The 18,269-nt window shown below is 45.0% G+C and overlaps 1 protein-coding gene across 4 annotated transcripts in view; it reads left to right on the plus strand.

Annotated features, from left to right (window-relative positions):
- The window catches only part of INCENP (inner centromere protein), a 34,009-nt gene that overhangs the window by 4,701 nt on the left and 11,039 nt on the right, over positions 1–18,269 (plus strand). For all 4 annotated transcript variants that reach the window (XM_090032307.1, XM_090032305.1, XM_090032306.1 and 1 more), the window contains exons 3-12: positions 1,871–2,646; positions 4,484–4,535; positions 6,425–6,455; positions 9,576–9,675; positions 10,349–10,400; positions 11,182–11,299; positions 12,338–12,472; positions 15,091–15,200; positions 15,929–16,049; positions 17,576–17,698. In XM_090032307.1, coding sequence (XP_089888433.1) covers positions 1,871–2,646; positions 4,484–4,535; positions 6,425–6,455; positions 9,576–9,675; positions 10,349–10,400; positions 11,182–11,299; positions 12,338–12,472; positions 15,091–15,200; positions 15,929–16,049; positions 17,576–17,698 — 1,618 coding nt within the window. The remainder of the gene's footprint in view (positions 1–1,870; positions 2,647–4,483; positions 4,536–6,424; positions 6,456–9,575; positions 9,676–10,348; positions 10,401–11,181; positions 11,300–12,337; positions 12,473–15,090; positions 15,201–15,928; positions 16,050–17,575; positions 17,699–18,269) is intronic.

Raw genomic sequence — 18,269 nt, forward strand, 5'->3', positions numbered from 1 at the left:
AGTTGCATCTCAAATTGTGCCTTGGCCTTTTTAATCTTCTCCCTGAATGCTCATGTAATACTCTTATGCTTTTCCCTAGTAATATGACCAAATATCCCGTTTTTGTGAGATTCCTCTTAGAGTTTCAACTTACTGAAGAGATTGGCAACCAGTCTTCTGTTGCACTTCCCATTCTTTTGTTATTTTGGCATAGGTTGCTCCTGTGATCTTAATATGATCTCATTAAAGTATATTGAGCTATTCTGGACTCCTTTTCCCATCAGACTTCCCTACCAAGGGATCCTGCCCTTCAGTTCACTGAGTTTGCTAAAGTCTCCTTTTTTCTTTCTTTTTTTTTTTTTAAAGAGTCTAGTATCATCTTCTGCTGCTCTCCTTAGGATCTTGAACTCTGATTCCATGGTCATTGTCACCCAACTTTTCTTCCACCTTCACATTGTCAGCCAATACCTCCCTGTTTGTGAGCAGCAAGCTGAGAAGAGCTTCCTCCCTTGTTACCTCTCTGTTAGCTGTAACAGAAAGTTTATTGCAAACACACTCCAAGAATTTCCTCGACTGCTTGTGTACTATCCTATTTCTCTCCCAGCAGAGGTCCTGAGAATTGGATTCTGTGATTTGGAAGCTTCAGTCTCACATATACACCACTTGTCACGTATCACAGTGTCGGATGCAGAGGGCTGCAGGAGTTTATATAGGGGAAATCTAGCATGCTGTGGTTCCTTAACTTGGAAAAAAAACCCCATGATCTGTGGAAAGCAACTTGCTTTAATTATTGAAATCTCTTGTGCAAACAGGATCTTGCTTCAGCTGCTCACATACTCCACCATAATTTCCATGCATCTGTCACGGGTTCGTTCATTCCTCTAATTTGACAGACAACGTTTTACAAATATTGGAATGTTTCCTGAAGGTTTGGTTTAAATTTGACTCTTGTCCATCTGCATAAAAGCCACAGATAAAAATCTGTGATGTAAATCCTTGACATTTATATCACTTGGTTTCATCCCAGTATTGCTTTTTTCTCTTTCCTCCTCCCCCATGGTATACAACTCTGTGTGTGAAGAATGTGAAGCCTACAATGATTGTCTTACCTAAGCTATCTGCCTCAACTAAAAATTATCCTTGTAGATCACTCCACCCCTCCCACTTCTGTTTCTTCCTATTCTATGTCCTCTCCCCTTTGTCTTCTAAAGTGCTTTTGGCCACTTATGGGGGGGGTGCATCTACACATGCACTTTCCTGTCGAGTTGACTAATTAGCTCCATAATAAAGCATCACAGTCTGCACATGCACTGGTATTAGGGTGCAGTAAATTAACAAACTCTGCCATAGGATAATACTGTCCAGGACAGTACTGTCCTACAGCAGAGTAGTTAAATGAGCTGCAATGCATGTTTGACTGTGATGAGCTGGCTGGGAACAAGGGTGCTACAGTGCAGCTGCTCAACACCGCTGCCCTCAAGCCTGGGGCTGACCACCTGGACCCCTGCCAGCATGGAGCTGCTTCTCCCTGGCTCAAAATGCTGTGGTGCCAGGCGCATGTCTAAACGCTGCATTCAAGAGTAGTTTTCTCTGAGGTGAATTGTGCCAGAGTTTATTGCTCTGAGTTAATTACTTGTGTAGCTGCACCCACTGTTACCAACACATGGGCTTTTCAGAATCAGATTGCCATTTTACACAAATATCTGCTTAAAGAAAAAATAATCCACTGAAAGCTTCTTTTGCCTTATTGATCAGACAACACTCTCTCTAACCTACAAATATAAATGAACACATTCTGTGTTATAGAATCTACCTGTAGGTTATAGATATGAATCTGGTCTGTAGGTTTTCTGAATTAGGCTTCAGTCTGATACACTATTTCTATCACTAGGTTGTCCAGGAGGAGGAATAGTAGTATTAAGCCACGATCTTCTAAGCGATATTCCCAAAAACTCCAAAACAAAGACGACCTGGGAAAAATCTGTGCTGCAGTGGAAGAGGCCTCCCTACATCAAGAAGTAACAAGATCTGAGGCTACAGCAGGTGCTAAATGCTCTGAGGCATTTCCCAAGAAACTAGCTATCAAGGCAATAGAGGAGAGAATCCCCTTTGTAGAGATCAGCGTCAATGATCGCAGTAGCGCTGAGTTACATCTACAGGGGAACGTGCCAGAGACAGCGGATGAGGTCTCCAGAATCATCTGCCTGGGCTCAAGTGATGAGTCTCCCCAAAAAAATGGAATGGTAGAAAACCAGCCAGTCCTTGAAGCCTCTGTGCTTGTGGTCTCTCAGACCCCAGAAGCAAATGGGGTAAGAGGAAGCCGGGGTGCATCTAAGCTGAAAATAGCAAATACGCTCACTACCAAAGCCACTGTAAATGAGGAGCCTGAGGAGGCTGATGGCTGTGCTCTGGGACCACAGGATAAACAGACTCCAGGAAAGGAGCTTTCCCAGGATTTAAAAGACAATGCAGGGACTCCTACAGGCTCCCGATCAAGCCGACGCTCTGTGCGCCGTAGTCTGATGGGTAAGACTTCCCTCACCCACAGAACATCATTGGCAGAGAAGTACTCGTTAGCCAGCAAAAGGGAAAGCATGATCCGGAAATCTATCAGTAATTCTAAGAAGAAAGTTCGGAAGTCATCTCAAGCCTTCAACAATGTGAACTGTAAGTTTCTAAGGTTTACCAAACCACTTTGCTTTGCGCTGTGCCCATGTGGCCTACTACAGTTAAGTATTTCTTTCTGTTGCCCAATTTAACGTCACACAGGAAGTCAGTGAAGCTGATTCCTCTTAGCAGCCGTGTAAAGGGTGCTGTGGACTACTGATTCTGGAGCTTCCCTGTTTTCAAAAGGGGAGCCAGGGTCAGAATTTTCAAAACCTAATTAAAAGTGGTAACGAGTTTCTTATTTTAACTTGCAGTGGCAACAGGTTTCTATCTCGAGGGGGAAGGAAAACTAGGTTTAAATATCCCATTGCTGTGGTGATAGGAAGGAAACAACACTATCTTAGCGCAAACAACCAAAAAGCAGCATTTCTCTACTGTGCCAGGCATGAATGAAATCCAAAAAGTAAAGAAAGGTGTCCTAGTAAGATGACTTCTGAAATGTAAATGCTGTGGGGAAGTTTTGTAACCTAAACAGAGGGAACTCAGGCCCGTTACAAAGGAGGAAAGCTATTACACTAACAGCCTTCCAGTTGTGTTGATGCGTAGCATTTTAACCAAGGTATATTTATTTATTTATTTATTTTTAACATACAGACAAGCAGTTCTTGAAGAGTTACCTATGAAAAAACAGATTGGAAGTATTTGCACATAGTTTAATATGCAGTTGCACAGCAGCTGAGCTGTTTGAGAACTGTGCTAGAGACGGAGACTCTCCACACCTGGGGATGGCAACCTCTGGTCCCTGGGCCAGAACTAAACAGGGTTTTGAATCCAGCCTGGGAAGGTCTAACTTGGCCTGGGAAGGGAGCAGCATGCAGATGTGCCATGTTACCCATCCCCTCTACAGTCCGCCCTGTTGCACTGTCTCCTTTCACTTGCTGAAGGGGGTTGGTTACCTGCAATGAGAGAAGTGCAAGGACATGAGCTTTGGGAGGGGCCCCAACCTGGGACGGTAAGTTGCCAGCCCCTGCTTTGTACTGGTGACTTTTGTGTAAAGCTGTCCTGCGATACTGCCCAAAGCACTTCCTAAACAAAAGCGAACTAGCCAATCCTGGCAGCGTTCTCTGCAGTGGAGTTTGAAGAAGCACTGTTGAAAAAGTTTTGTTAAGTCAGTTTGGATAGTGGCTGTTGCTGCTCTTTGGAATACTTTGCTGACAGTTTTTTGTAACAGTAGTTCAACTTCCTTGAGTACATAAAGTTTGAGTCCTTTGTTAGTGATTAATGGTTCAAGCTTATCTGAAATTATTTTAAATTCATTTCAGGTAGGACATGGCCTTGCAAAATAAGTGGGGATGTAACTGTCTTGTTGCAAGTACATGGGATGTTATTTTTTTGAGCTAATATAAAGCCAGTTATGTCTGCTTTTACCGTTTTGGAAAGCAAAGCGTACTAGAGAGATTTGATTTGGGTAAATAACTGGGAGAAAGAATTGACTGGCCCTCAGTGTCCTTAAAGCGTGACAAAAATGCACCCCAAGTTAGAAGAGAGGAACTGAATGACCTTTTACTGCAATCTTGTCCCATCTCTATGTGTATATATATCTCCATAGTATAAATTGGGGTGTCTGGTTAAGGAGCTAGGGACTTCTTAGTGATATGGAGAGCTTATTCTTTCTTGGTGAAGTAAGGGGAGTCAAGTTCTTTGAAGAGCTCTTTATGTATTATGTATTTCTATTACGTAATAAGTAGTAGCAAACTTAACTGAATCCTGCAGCAATTCCATGCAGGTGGAATAGAGAAAGGTGAAGAATGAACATGGAGGTCCCGGGTTCTGAGCTTCATTTGCTAGATGAGATTTTTCACTTGAACTTTGTTTTTTGCTTTTTCTCTTCCTTCAGGTTACAGCTCCATAGTGACGCTTGTAGATGAAGAAAAAACAATCAAAAATGGGTGAGACTACTTTATGAAAGGTTCCTTTAAGGGTTACTGTTTCACTTGCTAAATGTTACTGTGAGAGAAGTGTATTCAGTGGGAGTTACCCAAAAAGTCATAAATTGGCAGTGAGCATGTGGAGGAACTTAGTAGAGATTCCAAGTAACCACTGTTAAGTCAGCATTGCTGCAAAACTAGCAACAGTTTTATAAGCAGTAAAATACTTGAATAGGGAAAGTGGATAATGAGGTTAATGTAGAGAGACTTTTCTCATCCAGAGGTAAAAAAATGTGGGCCTGTACTGGAGGTCTTATTCCCAGTTGCTCTTCAATTTTGAGCATGAAGACTTGTGAATTCCTTATGATGTTTAATATTGCCTCCGTGTGGCTCTAGAACCTTTTTGGACAGGTGGGAGGTGTGCAGAAATTTCTGCAGTCCTGCATAGAGTGAAAGCATAACTCATTTTCAAGAATGATTCCATCATTATTTACTTGCTGGAGAAACCACAGAATTAGTCTCCCTATCTCTGTATTCAACAGTTAAGTACCTTTTTAATACTGATTTTTAATCTGGACTGAAACAAGATTTTAGCACAATAGGTTTCTAAGCATTTCATTACAGCTTTTGAGGTTTTTTGCTGCCTTTGGCCATGCCCAGAATTTCAAACCAGTATTGGAAGTTGAGGACAAGATGTCTCCCTTCACTTCAAGTGGGCTTGAAATATGCCCTGTACTATGGGGAACAACGTTCAATTAATGTATGTATTGCTTGCAAGAGAACCAAAAGAACTATAGAAATGGTTAAGAGCCTGTTCTTCTAGCAAAGCCCAGGAGATGCTCACCTGAAAGGTTGCCTTTGAGTGTGGGTAGTGTGCTTTGTAAGCCTACCTTAGTGAGAAAGTATGACATAAACCCTGGAAGAGACTTACTGTTCTTTAATAATGCTCTTTCAGAAGAAACTCAAAGTAAGTTCTACCATCTAAGTTCCCATACTGTACAAATACAGCTAGAAAAATTCCTGGAGTATCTCTTGTTCAGAAGTCTCAAAGAGAAGTTGGGTCTTGGATCTCAGCTAATCAGATCCGTTTTCTGACTGATCCGTTTCCGTATTGCAGGACTGTCCAAGTATTGGGAGTCAAAATCATGTGAAGACTTGGGTGGACAGAATGTGACTTATAGCCTGTAGTCCAGGATTGTCAAACTTATTTATTCCCCAGACTATATTTGGACCACAGGGCTTGTTGCATATCTAGGCTATGGTGGTAGGGCAAGTGGTGGCAGAAAGCCAGGGTGGGTTGATATGGTTGTCACTCACCCCCTGCTTCTGACACATGCCCCCAGCAGGGCATTGTGCCCCGGATTGTGGGGGTGAGCCCCACCCCTGTTCACCCCATGCCAAAATTCATGGTCCCATTTTTTGACACCTCAGGCTTAGTCTATTGGGAAGGAACTCCTTCATGGTTCTCTTACCTGAAACATTTTTATCTTGAATTTGTGAAAGGAGAGAGTTCTAAAGTGGTTAAACGTAATGGCAGTTTGGAAGGTTCAGAATAGTTTTAAGGCAGGGGTGGGCCAGATGCGGCCCACCGGGCCATTCTATCCAGCCTGTGGGACCCCTAAAAATTTAGAAAATTAATATTAATCTGCCCTGAACTACCTATCATGTGGTCCTTGATGGCTTGCTGAAACTCGATAAGTGGCCCTCTGCCCAAAATAATTGCCCGTCCCTGGTCTAAGGAGAAAAGACTTTATTAGGCACAGTGCAGATGAGACTGCAAAAGAAAAGCAATTCATTTCCTGGCAGGAGGGTTTCTTGAATGGATGTGTTGCTGTAAAATACATTTGCCTGTGTGTAGCTTTGAAGGAACTAGTAATGCTTGTTATTAAGTGTGTACTCCTTCCTTCCAGGTCTGTGCAGGAACCTAGCACCTCAAAGCAGGTAAGATCTGGGAAGGGATAACGTTGTGTAAATAGAGGTGAATTATGAAAACCCTTTTCTCACCCACCTACCCCCTTGTTGAGTGGTACCTAATATGGGTTGAATAAAGTTAGAGTTAAGTATAGGAAATATTCATAGCCAAGATTAATCGGTGTATTAAAAAAGCAGCACTTAAAGAAGGCATGTCACCACTTTAAAGTCCAGTCACAGTAATTATCTTGCATCAGGGATCTGCCCAAGGTGCTCCAAAATACCTGGTTATATCTCACCTGGTTTCAACAGAAACGAAAGTTTTGTGTATGTAAGGCAGTTGGAGAAAACTAAATGTCACATATGCTGAAACACCTAGCGCTACAACTCACATTTCTTTCAGTTAGTCTCATGAGGAAAAGCCCAAGATTGTGGAGGCACTTGTTCCACAATTGCTTATTCTTTCTTCAGTTGTCACATGGTTCTGTGCAGTGCTGTTCAGTACCGTTAGACTCTCAAGGCAGTGTTATGCTCTGGGAGGATGGGTTGGGGCTAGTGTGCCTACTATCTGGAAGAGTATTTGCACAAACTTATTCAGATAGCTATGCATTTTGTGTTAGCCAAGAGTCAATTTGCCTCAAATCAATGATTGAAGAAAGAGGTGGAGGTCAGTAGGAGAAAGAATAGTCTGTTGTACTTTACAGCAGGTATATATGTTATGCTCCCCTGTGTGTGCCTTCTACAGGCTGCAGACCTTAAAAACTCTTGTATTAATGGACCATTTAACTTCTTTAGGTTGTTCAGGGAAGACTGAAAACTCTAACTTCTCTCCCTCCTCCCCTCTATCTTCTCTCGCCCTTTCTGTTGCTGAGTCTTCTTGGCTAAAAGTAGAGGTGCACCAATAGAGGTCTGATATCAAAGAAAATTGGATGTATTGGAAATTGGCCTGAAGTGGCTGATAATTTCGCCGATAAATGCCCATGCATGCCCTCAGCCAATTTGGGAGGAGGGCATTGGTATGGCTGCGGAGTTTTTTGCTTTTTATTATTTGTAGTGGGGCTGTGGCCCTCTTCCTTGGATGTCAAGTGGTTTTGAATGATCTTTATAGCACAGGACTTTGGTCACTGTGGTCCCCCTGCTTTACCTGTGGCAAATTAGATTGTCAGGGTTGACTGGAGCCTTGCTAATAGGTTAGACAGTGGATTTATATAGGATGGTTTGGGTAGGGGGTGATCCTGCCTCAGGCTGGGGCTTGGAGTAGATAACCTCTGGAGGTCCCTTCCAGCCCTACATTTCTTTGATTCTATAAACCTGCCACATTTTCCTAACTCAGGACTAAAGTTTTAACACTCTCCAAATCCTTTGCTTAATTTTGCTTTATTTCTATCACTACCTCATCCCAAGATTACCAGCCAGCCTGCTGATGGATGACCTTCAAAGGCAATGTTGCACATAACATTAATATTGTTGGTTGATTTAATGTCATCCAAAGCCACTGTCTGCTTTTCTGTAGATCAAGACTGTTCAGCTTCTCAGCAGCTGGGGCTGCACCCCCTGCAGGCTGCAGCAGCAAAGGCCGCAAGGTTCACCAGCACAAGCCACCTGTCCCTGGGTGGGTGGGTGCTTCTCTTCTCACTGCATTGTACATGCAGCTACCTTCAGCTCTCTGGCTGTGGGTTCTCTGCTGGACTGTGCCATGTGGCTGCAGGCTCCCACACCTCAGGCTGTGCCACACCACTCTACCCTGTCCTGTCCCTTGGCTCAGGAAGCAGAAGCCAGAGGATAGAGGGGGGTTCTAGAGCCTCCAGCTGCTACTACAGGCAGAGCAATGAGGGAAGCAATGACTCATGGGAGCTCCAGGGCTGCAAACCAACCCCTCATGGGCCACCAGTTGGACAGCCCTGCTGTAGATGTGTAAAACCAGAGGGGCCAAGGCTAGTCTGCAGTAACTGCCACCTCCGAACTGCCAGGGTGCAGACACTTATGTTCCACGGTTGTTCTGTGCACTTCCACTGCAGCTGTTGTACTGGCGGAACGTGAAAGGCACCTTTGAAAGGCATTGGCTACTTGAACTGGTCTAAGGCCCAGGAACATCTATACAGGCCTTCTGTTGATTTCTGCTGTCATCCAGCAGCTTTCTTGCACTCAGGAGAAGGGTTGTAGGGTTGTAACTACCATCCAAGGGGAGGATTCTGCTGCCTGAGAGCAGGTTTGAGCTTAGACTTGTTCAGTTTTGCCAGCAGAACTTTGTAGCATAGACTAGGCCTGAGTAAACTGCACTAATTTAGGAAGCAGCACCATGGCAATCTTGTGGAAGTAAATGTCATGCTAACAAGAGCAGGTCTCTTCCATGTTCTTTACAACCTCCTACCATGGAATTAGATGTCTGAAATAGCAAATGCCCTCTTAGTGACCTTGGACATCTGTAACATTTAACTTGATTTAAATGCATTTTAAATCTGAAAAGGACAGACATGCAAGCCTGTTAAGCCAGTTGAAAGCCACCCAAAACGGTTCAGAAATGTACTTGGAGAATCAAATGCTCTTTTGAACCAATTGGCAGTGCACTGATATAGTGTTACTTGTGGTCACCAGGTTTTCTGTGACATGAGTCTGCCCAGTCATCCAAGTATCCCACACTTCATTGTTTCTCTCTCTTCCGGCCTCTTCCCCCCACTCCCCAGTAACTGCAGCCAGAATTCTACTGCACCTTTTAAAAATTTTTTGGCACTTTTTCATCCATGAGTTCTCTTGCTCTCATAAAAGCTCAGTTTCTAACAATCAGCTGTGTCCTCACACTCTTGATGGTGGCCCTTTTGTCATGTCTCCCTAGGCCCTGGGAATCCAAAAGCATGGATTTTTTTCATTCCACATAGCCATCCCAAGTTGGGCAAGCATACTGCAAACTTTCCTTAATGGCATGCTATTTAAATTTATTGAATTTGTGTTGAGGAGAGGGAAAAGAGAAAAGTGGAAATGCCCATAGACATAGGTCACCCATCCATCCCCTGGGATCCTCAAAGCATAAGTGCTTTCTTTCCATGCCCTTTGCCTTTAGTAGAAGGATACAGTATACTTTGAAATGAGCATAAAGTCCTTATTTATTTGTGTGGCACTCATATTGAGACCTGCTTGTCTTTCCTGCTGCAGGATCCTCAGGGCCCCAGGATGTCCCTTCGTACTCGGAATGCCAAAAAAATAGCAATCAGCAACCTTGCATCTCAGCAGCAGCAGGAGGAGAGTAGCAAAGGTAATTTTCAGAGATGTGTTGCTATCTGAGAAGCAGAGGAGAAAAGGAGTCTGTCATGGACTTGATGGGAAGTCTAATTGAGGGTTGTTTTAATTGCTTTCACACCTACTGGTGAGTTCAAGAGACCAATCAGATCTCCAGCAAGGTTGCAACCAGCAGTCATCTGGTTTGGAGGGGGAGGGCATTTTTAATTTTTTCTTTTTATCATTTGTTTTCTGGCATCATGGCACGTTGTTTTTCTCCATTCAGGAAGCATTTGGAAATTGTGTTTTCCTCTAAAGAAGCTGGGCGGGTGGGTCCTGTTATCTCATGGGCAGAGCTGGAGGGGCTGAAACCTCCTACAGACTTAGGTAGTTTATCTCAGCAGGTTTGTGAGCAAAAGGCTACAGCATTTTATATAGTACTGTTAATGCACTGTTGGCTGCATAGTTTTACAATATTTTGTCTCTTAACATATGCCCAAAGTGTCCATGTTGTTTGAAAGCTATATGATATTGTTTCTTGTGTTTAGAATGAAAGTCTCTTTTTGTGTGTGGCTCCTGGCACCTGCCGGGCAACACTTCTTGTGACTTACTATTTACTCAATAGGCTGAGCTGCTAAACTTAGTCTGCCTTCAGATTTCTGTTGAAGGGAACTTTTTACCTTGGACTAACTGTAGGCATTTCTCTTCAGAGAGCAATTCAAATGGGAGTGGTGAGACCCTGGAACCTCCCCAGAGTGTGAGGTATGTTCTTGAAGTATCATGAAAACAATGGGAATAGGTTGGCTGTCTGGGTCAATTTTTTTTGTTCAACATTTTATGGTTTTGATGGAAGCTGAAAACCTCAATCTGGCTATATTAAATTCTCTTTTTCTCTATGCTTCGTAGCATGGTATTATGAGAACTTGTCAACCAGGTCATTAAACCAGCCACAATATGAAAAGCCACAAAATAAAATGGCTTTAAAATCCATGAGACAGAATAGTTTGAGGCTGTGCATTTTCATCAGTATCCCACTTCGTAGCTGCTTGGGTTTCTGTCCCAGTTGCTTCTGTCTCCCAATGGCTCTGTCTTTCACCAATATGTGGCATGGAGAGGAAGCTCCAGCTTTCAAGATGGGGGCTGGGGTTGTGCAGGTGCTAAGGCACACAGTTGAAAGCCTAGACTTCGCAAGTTCAAGGCTATAGCAGAAGCGCTTTTGGTGCAGCCCTGTCAACTTCCAGCAAATCCTGTGAATTCTGCTAAATACCTTGTCACACAAGGGTATGAGAAAGGAAGGAAAGCTTTCAAGATGGGTGTTCTGTCTAAGAAGTAGTTCTCGCTATCTCCTTGGCTGACCTTGTTCTTTGAGTGGAAATTAAGGATTTGGCAGATTGTTAGTCTGTATTAGCTTCTACACTGAAGGTTTTGGGGAATGGGATAGTAGCATATGGGTGAATGAGATGGATTGTGCACACCTGAGATCAGGAAAAGGGAGTTCCAGTATAGTGTGACTGAATAATGGGGACTGAATTAACTTTTGCAGGAGAAAACCAAGTTACAAGAAAGCTGTGGATCAGCTGTATGATGGGCAGCAGGCAGCAGAAGGTGGGCTCTCCCCTCCCAGAAAAAAGACTCCATCTCCTCCCTGCCCAGCAAGCAAGGTAAAGCAATGTCTCATCCCCAGCATATGTTCCCTTCCCTGTTCTGTCAGGTCCTCGGGCCTGCGCTGTTCAACATCTTCATCAGTGACTTGGACGAGGGAGTAAAAAGCACCCTGTTTAAATTTGCTGATGATACTAAGATGTGGGGGGATGTGGGCACGCTAGAAGGGAGGAATAGGCTGCAATCAGACCTAGACAGATTACAGGGGTGGGCGGATGAGAATAGGACGAGATTCAACACCTATAAGTACAAAGTGATGCACCTGGGGAGGAACAACCAGCACCATACCTACAGGTTGGGGAACTCCCTTCTTGTGAGTACAGAGGCAGAAAAGGATCTTGGAGTCGTCATTGATGCCAAGATGAACATGGGCCGGCAGTGCGGGGATGCAGTCAGGAAGGCCAACTGTACCTTGTCATGCATCCACAGATGCATCTCAAGCAGGTCCAAGGAGGTGATCCTCCCCCTCTATGCAGCACTGGTCTGGCCGCAACTGGAGTACTGCGTCCAGTTCTGGGCGCCGCACTTTAAGAAGGATATGGACAACATGGAGAGGGTCCAGAGGAGGACCACTCACATGATCAGGGGGTAGCGGGGCAGGCCCTACGAGGAGAGGCTATGGGACCTGAACCTGTTCAGCCTCCACAAGAACAGGCTGAGGTGGGGGGATCTAGTTGCCTGTTACAGACTAGTCAAAGGGGACCAGCAGGCACTGGGGAAGTCCCTGTTCCCCCATGCACTACTAGGAGCGACCAGGAATAACTGTCACAAGGTAGCAGTGGGTAGATTCAGGCTAGACATCAGGAGGCGCTACTTCACGGTCAGGGCGGCTAGGACCTGGAACCAATTTCCAAGAGAAGTGGTGCAGGCTCCTCCCTGGGGATCTTTAAGAGGAGGCTAGATGTACACCTTGCTGGGGTTGTTTGACCCCAGTACTTTTTCCTGCCATGGCAGCGGGTCGGACTCGATGATCTGCTCAGGTCCCTTCTGACCCTAGAAACTATGAAACTATGACTGATTCGCCATACTGTTGACAGGTTGTGCGTCCTTTCAAGACCTTTTTGCACACTGTGCAAAAGAACCAGCTGCTTATGACACCAAGCTCTGTGGGGCGAAATAATATTGTGAAATCTTTCATTAAACACAACACTCCACTCCGAACTGATCCCAAGGTAAGGCGAGAAGTCCTATGTCTGTTGGATGGAAGGGTGAGGGAGAACCGGTCTAGCTGTTGGGCTGAGAGGGTTTCTGAGTTTAAAAATGCTAATGACAGAGATTTGAAGCATAAGCTTCCTGTGTAATGATAATGGAGTAAGGAGAAAATTTGAGGGGGTTGTGGAAAGATGGCTCTTAAGTAATTAAAACATCCTTAAATTGGTCACTTAGCAAGAGTGGAGTCCAGGTTTCTGTGGGTCTGTGCCTGGGTGGTAGCATTCTATCCTGAGTGTCAGTCATTGTTGGAGGAACTATATTTGACGGGAATACAGAGGCTGTGTGGATTTCTTAACACTGGTATGAATAATGTAGATCAAGTTTACAGGTGTTTTTAGGATACTCTGTATATCATACTTTCCTCTTAAAGCTTTTCCATGCAGAGAAGTAGCAGTTCTCTGTTGAGCTCAAACACTTCTTCCAGTTTTACCATAAAATCTAAAGGTCATTGAATACCCTTTTTGTCATAAGACACAGGGCCTGATGGTTGAGTCAATATGGGATCAATAATTCAGAGCCTGGGAGCTATGGTGGTCAGAATCGATGCAATCTGATTGTTGTGACTAGGAGTTGGCAAGGGTGAGATAAAATACCTTCCAGAAATCAAGGTCTTAATGCAGGAAGACACTTGCCATGATGTAGAGTCTTACGCTTCCAGACCCCTACACTTGCCCACAGCAGTTTTGCTGGAGTGATAGGAGTTTGAGCTGAGAGGTCTGGTTCTAGGATTATACAGTAATTTCCAAAAGGAGTAACTATTGATTTCCCTATATTCTGTTTACACAGGGCAGTTTTGTTGTAAGTAATGACTACATTAATGTAATGGACCAAAACTTATAATAGATTCACTTCTCACATTACTAACAGGCACTGAGCCCTCTTTTATCCATCCACTGACATGAATGCACACTTCCATGTTTTTTGAATTGGTGGGAGAAGAGAAGTCAACCTTTTGAAAGGACAGTAGGAATCTGCCAATTTGCTGTCATTCTGAAAGAGTGTTTGTGCAGGGGGTTGGACTAGATGACCCTTGTGATGCCTTCCCAACCCTATGATTCCATACAAGTAGCTCCACTGAAGTCCAAGTAGAGAACAGAGGGGTGGGAAATTAGAAGAATTGTGCTCTAAAAAGGCAGGAATTCAGGTACTATGGCCAAGATTCAGCAGCCTGTTTCTAGTAATTTACCACTGGAACAGCTAATGGAGTGCTAGAAGTCTGCAGGCTTGCACCTGTTAGTGGGTCCTGCTGTACTCTCAAAAATAGGCTTCTCTTTTCCCCAGTAGTGAAGGATCCAACCTGCAATTTAACCTCACTGGTGTTCCTATTGACAGCACAAGCCTTTCCTTAATTAGTAGGGGTGTTATCATTGCAAGGAAGGGACTCCTGGTTCCTTTGCTGCTACCACTGCATGGAACAGGGTACATTGCTACTTCATTCTAGTCACAGTTACAGATGATATAGAGTTCAACAAGTGTAAGTCAGTGCTTCCTAGTGCAGGCTGTTTGTCCAGAAGAACCTCCATAAATGTTGACCGGACCTTTGTCAGGTGGTCATTTAGCACAATACAGTTTTTCTGAGCAGACAAGGTTAACCCTTCCAGTGAAGAGCAGGGTAAAGCCAGGAATTTATACAGGCACCCTAGATATACTGTCCCTAAAACAATGAGAACGCTCTGGCGGAATCACCCATATTACTTCTCTTTTCTCTGGTAGCTTGTTCCACTGTTACAGAATCTTAGTTAGTATCTAGAGTATTTCCCCTGCTTCTCAGGTAGGGATGCAGTCTTCAGTGACGTTTATGTTGACATGGCTTAGTCGGCTACCAGTATCTGTGCCTGGTAAATCTGACTCTAGTTTGACTATGCAGTCTAGCCACTCAATCACTGCTGTGTAGAAGTACCATTAATGCCCTGCCCTGGAGGCAGTCTGGCTGTTATATTTGCCATTTAGCCTGAGTTAAGTAGGTTGTGCTTGAGATAAATCAATACAAAATTCCTGTCTGTTGTGTGGGGCTGTGATAGAGCCTTTCCAGGCTGCCTCAGCTGGAGATATGCAGGCCATGTTGCAAAGCATTGAGAAACTGCACGAAGAGCAAGGGCAATGGGGGATCTATGAGTTTGATGCGAGCAAAGGTTTCCTTAGGTGTCACCTCTTTCGTCTCCCAATTACTTCTGTGCTTTCTGGTATCTTAATGCTAACACTAGTTAGTGATATTAGGCCTATTGTAGTGTATTTAGCAGAAAAGCAAACTGCTGACAGCCTTGCCTGCCTGAACACACTGCAGAAATGTATTGTTTGGACTTTGGGATGAGGCTTCTGAACCAACTTCCAAACCTCCTTTCCTACTCCAAGAAACGGTGGCAGCAGAATTAAAACTGGTCCCCTTGTCCTTTTCCATTATATCTATTTATACCTGCCCACGGTGGCTGTGGAACAGAGCTGCTTGTGCTGTGTTCAGAAATGTTCCTTTCCCAGTCTGTGTGTATGGGCAGACAGTTTCCTGGTATGTTACCAAACAACATGGGGCAGAAATAGGCCCCATCAGGCAGGTGTAAGCTGAGCATCCTGTCTACCTCAGGAGAAGGAGCGGCAGCGCCTAGAGAGTTTGAGGAAAAAGCAGGATGCAGAGCAGCAAAGAAAACAGAAGCTGGAAGAAGAAAAGAGAAGACGCCTAGAGGAGATGAAATTGTGAGTTGCTTTTCCTTCTCTGGCTTGGCTTCAGACTGCTTCTAACTGGGTCTGGCTATGTGTAAGTTGTGCGTATTCTTTCTACAGAATGTACTGAATGTGCAGCCTTTCCAGTCAATCTGCTAAAACTCTTGCCATATTGATTACTGCAAGATCCTTTTCTCTGGCCTAAATGCTTGTAGTTGGGCCCAGCTTATATCTGTTCCAAGTGCTGATGCCACATTTTTTCTCTGAACCCATCACCTTGAACTCATCCTCTTTCTTTATATACTCTTACAGTGACCATCCCTTCTCAGTTGCATCACATGTTAGCTACTTAAGGCCCTTTGTAGGTTTATCCTCACTCTACCAACCATTTCTTGAGCACTGAAAAGTCAATTTCTGCCTTTGACCTGTGATACCAGGTCTATCACCCTTTGAAATGTTCAAAGAAGCATCATTTTGCATTCTGTTGTGCAGCCCTTTGTGCAAGAGAGGAGCTCCCTCTTGGCAAAAACTTGGCAATGAGTAAATTGTTGGTATGGTAAAATCACTCTCCAGCATGCTTATCAGTATTGTCTTCTCAATCCTGTACTTTCCCAATTGTATCTGTTGGCCATCTCTTATCTTATGCTTAAATTGTAAGCTTTTGGGATGAGGCCCCTCGTGTTTGTAAGCAGGCAGAGCAATGAAGTCATGGTCTTTGGGTACTACAGTAATAAAACTAGAACCTGAACTGTGTCCTACAGGAAGCGGGAGGAACGTCTTCGCAAGGTGCTCCAGGCTCGGGAACGTGTAGAGCAGATAGAAGAGGAAAAGAAACGGCGCATTGAGCAGAAACTTGCTCAAGTTGATGAGAAAACTGAGAAGGTAAGGCCATGCCTGGCTACAGAGTCTCTTGGGAATGCTGGTTTCTCAGGGGAATAGGCAGAGCATGCAGTAGGGATAGAGAGAACTCCATTCTAATAGGTTATGTCTTTTCTTAGAGGAAGGAAAGGGCAGAAGGATGCTGCCCAAATTCAGAGAGCCAATGTACAAATGTTTCAGTAGATCAAAGGTCCAATTGGAACCTCAGAGCTAATGGTTTGAACCCTTTGGGCGATTATTGCTAACCTCAGATAGAATCCCTTGTTGGCTGGCATTATGAGGCAGAATGGGGTACATTTAGCACCTTAGGCTTCATTACAAGTTGATTCCCAATCCGGTTAATGCTAAAGAACAGGCAGAAATAGGCCATCTTTCTTATCCCACTTTCTGCTTCACCTTGTGCCTAAGGTTCTTGCACTGTTAAAATTGAAGTGAGGACAGCATTGTCTGCAGGGCCTGTCTTCCTCCTTTGTCTCCTTATCTATAACTTGTTGCTTTGCTGCTAAAAAACCCATTTAAACCAGATGGAAATCAGACTATCTGGCTTTTGGTCTGCTTTGTTCCTGCCATGCAAATAAAAATCTGCTGTGAGCCGATGGCTATGACTGTTCTGAAATATGCTGCATACGTGCTGGTGAACTGTCCCAAATGCTGCTGGATTCTGGACTGTCTTCTATGGTTGTACCAATGGGCTGTATTATATACACCCAGAGGAAGAGGTTACTGCTGCCAAACCATTTATGATAAAAGGTAGTGGTGCCCCCACTTTTAGCTCTTAAGGCTGGATGAGTGTTGTAGGGCGGGTCTGAAGGCCCTATCCAGTCTGCGGGCCCAATTTGACATACACCAGATTGGTCCCCAGTCCTGTGCATCTGTGGCCCCAGCCCCACAGGGGATTGGGCACACCAGCCCTGCCACCCTAGCTGCATCCCTAGCCCCATGCATGCTGGATCAGGCCCTGTTGGACCAGCCCCAGCCCATGCATGCTGGATCTGGCCCTGGTCCTAGCCCTGCACATATCAGTTCTGGCCCCAGCCCCCACACCAATTAGATTGGACCTTCTACCTCACCCCCACACACTGGCTTTGGCTCATTGCCCTAGCGCCAGCTTCAGCCTCAGCAACCCTGCTTGACTGAACCTTACCGTCTACTGCTACACTACACCTGGGTGCAGGGAACCCCTGCTATACTTTGTATCAGCGATGCCCCTCCCACCCCCTGTTACACTTTCTCTCTGTCCGGCTGTCCACTCCCTGCACTGCTCTGCCCCTGGAGCCTCTAACTGCTATTGTAGCTGGAGTCATAGAGGGAGCTGTCTGCAGGAGCCCTCGGGGGCCACAATTTAACCCCTTGTGGGCCCATACGACCCATAGTTGGACGGTCCTGGTCTAAGGAACAGGCAGATTCTGGACTCTGTAGAGAGGCCACCATGCCTCATAATAAGATTTATTTCCTGCATACTGTTATGATGCATAGAAGGGAAACTGTCCCATTTAATACTGTAAGGTGTGGACATTTGTGTTGCTCAGGTGCGGGAAGAGAGATTGGCAGAGGAGAAGATAAAGAAGAGAGTAGCTGCCAAGAAAATGGAAGAAGCTGAAGCTCGGCGCAAGCAAGATGAGGATGCCCGAAAATTGAAAGCACTGCAGCTGGTGAGAGCTATGCTGGGACCTGGTGTACAGGAAGGGCAAAGATGTGCCAGGGTAGCAGTGAAGTAGTACTCCGCTGTCCCTTAGCCATCACTAGAATCAGAGGTTCACTGATACATTGGTCTGATTTTTTTTTTTTTTGGATTGATACTGATATAAAGAAAATTGGGTGTATTGGAAATCGGCCCAGTGCGGCTGATTAAATGCCTGTGCATGCAGCCACAGCTCAGCACGCAGGCAGCAAGCAACACAGCACAGCAGCTTAGAGAGCTGTGTGCGGTTGGTAAGTCTGTTGGGGCGGGCGGGGAAGGGGGATGTGGGAGGGTGGATCAATGCTCCTCACGGTGAGGGGAGGAATAGGGCAGGCGCTGCTCAACCAGGGTGGGGTGGCTGTGGGACAGATCCATGGTTTGTCCGGGGTGGGGGAGGGCATGTGCCCCTGGGTCTGAGCCGGCTGGGGCTGTGCTGAGCTCTTCTTGGTAGGGGCTGGGCTTGGAGCAGGCGGTGGTGGTGCTGGGAGGGCGCTGTTTGGGGGGGGGGGGTACTGTAGCCACCCCAAATTTTGCTATAGCTG

The sequence above is a fragment of the Crocodylus siamensis genome, chromosome 2 (assembly GCF_052110815.1).
Source record: "Crocodylus siamensis isolate JL-2025a chromosome 2, ASM5211081v1, whole genome shotgun sequence".
Taxonomy (NCBI): domain Eukaryota; kingdom Metazoa; phylum Chordata; order Crocodylia; family Crocodylidae; genus Crocodylus; species Crocodylus siamensis.